The sequence below is a fragment of the Geospiza fortis genome, unplaced genomic scaffold (genome assembly GCF_000277835.1).
Source record: "Geospiza fortis unplaced genomic scaffold, GeoFor_1.0 scaffold8, whole genome shotgun sequence".
In the NCBI taxonomy this organism is placed as follows: domain Eukaryota; kingdom Metazoa; phylum Chordata; class Aves; order Passeriformes; family Thraupidae; genus Geospiza; species Geospiza fortis.
The window spans coordinates 1,051,004-1,058,576 of NW_005054414.1; the positions used below are offsets into that span (position 1 = coordinate 1,051,004).

Genomic DNA, 7,573 nt, shown 5'->3' on the forward strand with positions numbered 1-7,573 from the left:
TCAAAGGTTTTGCATGAAGTTGTCTAACCAAAAGTCTTTCTGTAGCGTGGTTTGACTTTTTCAGCTACAGATTGCTGGATGAAATAAGAAATGTATTTAGGCTGGTAATTTGTCTGATGCAGTGTCAATTCCAGACACTTCAGTGTGGTAACGCAGAGTAGGCATATATATCTATATATATAAATCTATGTATCTGCTCCTTACGTGGCAACATCACTTTTCCAATAAGGCTTTTTTCATAGCTGAGATCAGATTGTACTTAAACATTTTTCCCCAAACACGGAGCTCTTGTGAAAACTAGAGCTGCAATGCCCCTCCTATGCATCCTGTTTTCCTTATATCCTTGGTGGCCTCCTATGACCAAATTCAGTCTAATAAAGTAAAGCATTTAATTTATTAGTTTTTTAGATTGGTAGCTTAGAAAGTTCTTCCCCTGTGGACATTTGCAGCCTTTGACTTTGATTCTGGGAAAGGCTCTTGAGTTTGCACCAAGGTTACATTTCGTGTATATAATCTTCTAAATTTAAATGATGCTATAGCTCAATTTTGCTATATAAAACCAAACTGTGTCAGATACCAAAACACACTTAAGAATCTCTGAGGCCATTTGTGAGAAGCCTTCTGGAACTAACTACTGCTAATTGATGGAAGGCTATTTTAAGTTTTAAGAAACAAAAGCTTCAGAGCACCTGGCTGAGCTTAAATGTGAAAAATGCGCTCCATTATGATGCTTTTAAATTAGTGCATATTTTTGATCATATTTATGCAGCACAGTAAGTGGTTTGTTTGTTTCTTTGCAACATTTCCCTGTATCTTTTGAGCAATGGTCAAGATTTTAGAGTGCTATTGATGCTGTTATCAATGCTTTCATTTCACGCGACAATTTAGCAGGACACAGATAATCTAAGGAGAAATGCGTGGAAATTAATCTCTAGCATTTGGCTACTTACTGAGTGCCCTGAAAAGGGAAAACAAAGTTTGGCCATAAGCTGTAGATGCTTTTGAGATGAAGGATAAACAAACAGCCTCATCCTCTGGAAGAGAGGGGTTTTTGGCTAGGTTGGAGCTTTCAGGTGAAGCAAGACTATACTGGGTGGTAAGCTTTAGGTGACAAGCAGCAAGAGATCAAGCCTGGATAGGTCTCAGAAGAGATAGTTAAGAAGTGGTCTAGCAGTCAAACGAGCTTTCTGTTCTTCTGTTTTTCTTAGAAGAAGGTACAATTCAATTTTATTTGAATTTCAGCTCCAATATCTACACTTCTAGACAGGGACGATGCTATGCCTTATCAGTGTCTGAGACCGCCATTCACCACGTAGCAGAAGGAGTTTAAAGAAATGGAGGAGAGATGGAATAGCAAGATACACTCATTTCCTACTGGGTGGGCTTTGAGAACCTGAGCTGCAGGCAAATATTGTATACTTATTTTTGCAATGGGTCCAGGAGCATACTCAGGCTGCATTAAAAGTCTCTCATGTTCAACCCTTACCTTAGAATAGGGTTGTATATACAAAATTAATATTCAAAGGAAGGGATTTTTTTTTTTAATTCTCTTGTACTTACATTAACAGTTCCACATAACGAACATTTTTGTTCAGGGCTTCAATTTCTTTCATCTCTTGCTCAGTGAGGGAGAAGTCAAAGATCTAATGGAAGAGATGTCAGGAATGAGTTAGCTTTTCTTGTCATGATCAACCTTCATATGTTCCAGATTCCAGAAATACAATCCCTCCTTCTCCCTGTATCTCTCCCACAAACCCATGCTTACTTGCATTTGCAGGAGTCTCGAGGACATGAATAAGCCCAGTCACATTTGCCTACACCTTTTTTGCAAGAAGTGGAAGGTGGTCTGGCAATACTGAGACACCAGCTTTGAAAGCAATGTATTTCCAGGGGAAGTAGGGAGCACTGTGAGTACTGAGTGCTGCAAGGGATGCAAGAACAAAATAATCTTATTTTTGGGTGGTAGTCAAACCAAATGTTTTCTGGTGGTGTGGTTGTGAACCTTTCTGTCGCATTTGTGTGCAGCTACCCTTCCCTAGCAGAGCTGTCCCATACCTGAAGACAGGGCAGAACAATAGGTCCTTCCTGAGCTCCTGCAGCCTTGGGCTACTGACCTACTGAGTTACCTCATCTCGCTTGTCCTGCTCACTGCAGCAGCTGCTGCTCTGGGACACACCAGCAGCTGGAGCTTTAGCTGCTCCAGAGAGTTAAAAGACACCAAAATTTCCTCTGTGCACTGTTATTGTCATACCTTGTTACCATTTAGTGGTGGGGACAAGAAGCATCAAATGTGGCAAAGTTTGCCACTGGTCAAGCCTTACATATGTCTACAGAAAAAATGGGGAAATTAGCTTTTAAGCCTATGTAAGTGGATTTTCCATGTACTACTGGAGTATGAATTTACCTGGAAATTCTCTCTGATGCGTTGTGGATTGAAACTTTTTGGGATCACCACCACCCCTCGTTGGACATTGAAACGCAAAGCAATCTGTGCCGCAGTCTTGTTGTACTTCTTGCCAATGGCATTCAGCACAGGATCCTTCAGTAAAGGAGGGGAGGACACATTTACCCTGGAAAAAAAGTGGGAAGAAAAAGAAAACCTCCTCATCTTTAATGTCTAAACATAGGGGCATCTACTTGTTTGTGGACAGAACACTGCACCTTTTGACAAGCAGGGTGAAAGACAGGAGAAAAGCTTTGGCTCTTAGGTTGACGCGTTGTCAAAGGCAACTTCCTGTGTGATGTCCTAACATTGACTTTGTTTATCCTTCCTCACCTAAGCCCCACACATTCACCATTCCAAACACTTGCTTGCTGTTAGAGGAGACCTAAGGCAACCTCCTATGTAGACACCTAGCATTCTTTGATGACAGCATGCGGCAGGAGTGTTGAAAGTTTAGACTCACAACAGTAATATTTAGACACTGAGGTTCAAAACCACTTTAAAAAATGGGGGCAGAGGTATTTTGCATGGAGACCCAGCAGTGGAGAACTATGTTTCCCTGGATATTGTCCCTCTATCTGAAAGTAACATGGGGACTTACCATGATTCATCCCTTGAGGTTCCCAATGGGCTGTACCCAACAATAACGATGTCATGTTGTCTGCAAAATTCTAGGAGTTTGGGTTGGGTGAAGTAGGGATGGCATTCTACCTGCAAGAGTAGCACAGAAAGGATGACTAATCAACAGGACCAGATAAAGAAGCAGATATCCCAATATTTGTGAGAGCTACAGACCAGGTGATGCTTTCAGGATAGATGTAAATTAAGGAAAAGGGAGAAACACCATCTGTGGTTACTATTCTAATTGTACATTGCTGGGTGATTGATTTTTTAATTACTTTCTTTTTTTGGGTGGACAGCAGATTAACATCTGCAACCATAATTTGGCTGCAGGGAACTTTTATTGGCCTGCAGTGGAAAGGTGGCAATAAGTGGGGATTATGGAGGTGAGGCAAGCTCACTAGACAAATAGACTGAGAAGGAAACCCATCTCATGTGGGTCAGCTCTCCATTTCTCTGCCTCTTCATTCAGGATGACTAATCTGATGTTGTTTTTAGGGAAGTGTTGGCATGAAGTGTCCCAGTTAGAAAGGTGTGGGGGGGTATTCAAAAGGTGAGATTATGACCTTGTTGCAAGCTGTGCCCTCCCACGTTGCAAACACTGTTCCCTCACAGGCATGGATATTCTGGCTGTGATCTCAGACTCTGGGAAATGGATGTCTCAAAGGTGACAGAGCAACCACTGTTTGCAGTGGTTGCTATCTGGCAAGTCTGAAGCTGTCTGGCACTTCTGTGCTTGCAGGCCAGCTGCTCTAAGCTGAGCTTAATCTTTTGCCTGGTTTTCCTCGACCCCAGGAAGCATCAGCAATGCTCATTGCAGTCTCAGGGGCACGCCAGAAACAGCAATTGCATTTTGCACCCTCTGGGCATGTTAATACCAGGGAAGGGTGCTGGAATTTCCTATTCTCACAGGCAGCCTTTCCCTCCAGGCCAAGTACAGAAATGAAAGCTGTGGCCAGCCTCCTTCCCTGCCTCATGGCCATTCCAGCTGGGAGTGGGAATTTGGTCCTGGTTGGTCCCTGGCCTCATCTCTATTACTGCTAAAGTGGGTATTTGTGCCAGACGAGTCAGAAGGGCTTCCCAGAGATTTCTAGGAAATGCAGAGACCTGCCAAATGCGAGAGCCAAAGGTACTGGGCACTCAGATGGGTCGCTGCCACTTGTCACCTTCTCAGAGCCCCGCTGCTGTAATTTAACTCAGATGTGCCTGTCATCCTCATGGGATTGTTCCACTAGGGCCAGTCACATAACAGGGTCTCCTTTAATTGAACGTTTTCTCTATCTCTTACAAATGTCTTATAGGAAAAGTACAAGAGAGGCAAGTACAGGAAATTCAGGAGTTGCTTCTAATGGCTTTTATCCTTGAGAAGCCTGGAGTGACTCAGGGTCTGTAGGGTTGTGCTGGTGTTAACTAAGATAGACATGGCTTCATTGAGCACTGGTTAGCTCTGAATGGCTTTCTTGGGAATTTCTGGACTTGAAGTAAGGTACATGCCAGAAATCTAAGGTCTGCTTTGACTCAGCATTCAATCTTGTTATGGAGCTTTGGCACAGAGGCACCAGTTTTATTGTTCTGGAGCAGAAACTGAGGAAAGCGATTGCTCCAGAGCCTTCAAATATTGATCTTTAGCCTAGATAGGAAGAGTAATATTTTCAAGCTGGAAATGGAAGCATGGACGGCAGCATCTGTGGCAAAGTACACATCATCTTTGTGTACATGGTGGCTTAGGCTGTGTGTTTGCATTCCCCAAAGGGCAGTGGCATCGTGGCAGGCACTGCCCTTGGCTTGCAGTCATACCTGGTTGCTGACAGGTTTGTACTTAAGTCCTGGCTTGTTCATGATCATCTCCAGTTGCCTGCGGTTGAAATTGGATACTCCAATAGACTTTGCCAAGCCAGCATCTTTGCATGCCTCCAGAGCCTGCAAAGAAAGCAAAGACAAGAGGAATCCCATAGGTTGGCTTGATTTCTTGGAGCGTACATTTTAAAGAGAGGTGGAAGATAGACCATTATTGAGAACCTTTGCTGCAGCAGAGCTAACAGCTCTATTAGCATGAAGGCTGGTGTTGTCCAGACAAACCAAACTCTGTTCCTGTGTTGACCTGCTTTCCAGACCAAGCCCTAATGTTTTTTACCTCCTGTGAGGGTAGAAATTGTCTGGAGAGCAGAAAGATTTACCCTGAGATATAGATACTTAAGTGCCAGGCAACTGCTTTTAGAGAGTTTTGCTTACTTTGCGCTGCTTTAGCGGTGCCTCAAAGCTGGAGAAGGCAAAGTGAACAAAACAGATTGCTTTCCTGATAAGTCAATTCACTCCTTTTGATTGTAAGACAGTTTTTCATTTGAAGTCTTTATCCAGTGAAATCCCTTAAATATCTGGCAAGGCACATCACAAAACCTGCACAGAAAACTTCAGTACAATATGAAGCAGAAAAAAAAATGTGGGTGAGAGAGAGGCATTCTAGATATTTTGTGCTTTAGACAAATCCTAGTAGCTGGGAAACTCTTATGAATACTGGACAAGAATATATTCCCTGGTCTTCATTTGCTTCATCTGCTGGGTTGTTAAGGGAAAGGGGTTCCTTTCCTATGGTCTTCCCCTTCTCGCCTGAAACTCTGCACCCAAATAATTCAGTGACTGTTTGAGGAAGAGCAGACCCCACCATGGAGCTGGATGCCCTTCCATGTTTTGTTATTCTTTCTGTCTTACAGGAGCTGAAAGCAGGGAGGTTTAGAGGCACTGTGTTTGATGACCTCTAGTTGGCCTCATATGCCTTCTATCACTCAGTGACAAGTCAGCAAATACAGTCATATGAATTAATTTTTGCCAGCTAGCTTAGTTTCACTGAGAGAGTGAAATTATCTGGATTGAGTTGAGCCATTTTAATTCAGATTAATGCTGATATTTGCAGGCGGTCCCCACCACCTATTTTTCTGTTGGCTTATTAGCTGAAGAGAGTGGCCTGCTATAGAATAACCTTTACATTAAACACCAGCTCAAAGATAAAAATATAGCAGTGTTGGGTGAGCTATTGCTTTTAATATCTGAGCAACCATTCTGTGAAAAGAGGGTAATGAACTGCATCAGCCAAATTCAAATGTAACATAAACAGCTAACGTGGAAGTCCCCCTTCCCTCTGAGACCCAGCCTGGATGGCTCAGCTGCCAAGGGAAAGTTCAGGCACCTTCTGGGCTCTCTCCCCCTTCAAAATTTCACTCAGAATTTCACCATTCTTCATCTTTATCTGCTGTACCTCAAGTAGAGCTAAACTGGGACATGACTATCCAGATCTGGACAGCGCAAGCTGAAGTGGAGCACGTAGTAGCACCTCTTATCGCTCTTGGTGTGAACTGGATGTAATTAGTGATGCTATTTCATCAGGCCTGGTGCAGAGGGAGAGCTGAGCAGCTCTGGCCGTGAACTAAAGAGGTGTCCATGGCTTTGAGAGGCAGAAATGTGAGAAGAATGCTAGTCTCATTTTCTCTTTCACCAAAGATCCTGAAGCCAAGTGACACTAGGCTTAGTGAGACATCTGCCTAAAGGGCTAGAGCACATCACAAACAAATCTAGGGTGCAATCTTTCAGGCAAATGCTACTTCCCTCCAGGTTTTCTTACCAGAAAAATCTTCTGTTCCCATCTGATAAGTAAATTTAGAAGTGAGTGAACTTGTTCTAATGGCAAGTGATGGCAAGGTCTTGGGTTTTGGTTTTTGGCGGGGGGTGGGGTTTGAGTGGGGAGATGTTGGTTCTTTTTTTGTTTAATAGGGTTTTTTGGTTGATTGTTTGGTGGTGGTTGGTTGGGTTTTTTTGGGTTTTTGTTTGGTTTTTTTTGTTTGGTTTTTTTGTTTTGTTTTGTTTTGTTTTTTTTATGGTGAGCTTTAGGGCAAAATCTGGGTTTTTTTCCTGAAAGTGAAAAAGATTTTATTTTTTTCAAGATGACCTAGTCTCTTCTGAGGGCTCCAACTTTCTCTTTCTTTGAAGATCTGATAAAGGGGAAGAATTGGAAACAACCTAATGATAAAAGCTTCGAGTAGTGAATGTAGAATGCACTCTCTTAAAGAGGAAATGTGGATGTCTGATGTTTAAACAGTGTTTTGTTATAAAAGTAATTAAATGACAGCAAAAAGAAATATCCTTAAAGAATTTTTAAGGATAGAAGTAAAACTTATCCATGGAGCTAGTAGAATTCAATCCATTTGTCCTGGCAATTTACTTTAGTTATGTTTATGAAAACCACAAGTAAAAATGAGAATGAATATCTGTGGGTTTAAAGCATATATGGATGGATGTTGTGTTTGCTTACCTCCCAAGTGGCACATAAGTCTGTCTCATGGTAGATAAATTTTCCATTTTCATCTTTTGGGTAGAGTGCATCTCCAGGCTGAAAAGTAAAACCATACTGCTGTGCTTTAAAGAAAAATTTTTCAGTCCTTAGAGCAAAATTTTTTTCACAGACTCTGTTTCTACTAGTAAACAACAAAAAAAATTTGAGTAGTTTTCTGAAAAACC

At 42.1% G+C, this 7,573-nt stretch overlaps 1 protein-coding gene across 1 annotated transcript in view; it reads right to left on the reverse strand.

The window, feature by feature from the left end:
- AKR1D1 (aldo-keto reductase family 1 member D1) overlaps window positions 1–7,573 on the reverse strand; it is an 18,540-nt gene that overhangs the window by 1,864 nt on the left and 9,103 nt on the right. The window contains exons 4-8 of the mRNA XM_031061440.1: window positions 7,368–7,445; window positions 4,862–4,984; window positions 3,045–3,154; window positions 2,405–2,570; window positions 1,561–1,643 (exon numbers count right to left, since the gene is read on the reverse strand). Coding sequence (XP_030917300.1) covers window positions 1,561–1,643; window positions 2,405–2,570; window positions 3,045–3,154; window positions 4,862–4,984; window positions 7,368–7,445 — 560 coding nt within the window. The remainder of the gene's footprint in view (window positions 1–1,560; window positions 1,644–2,404; window positions 2,571–3,044; window positions 3,155–4,861; window positions 4,985–7,367; window positions 7,446–7,573) is intronic.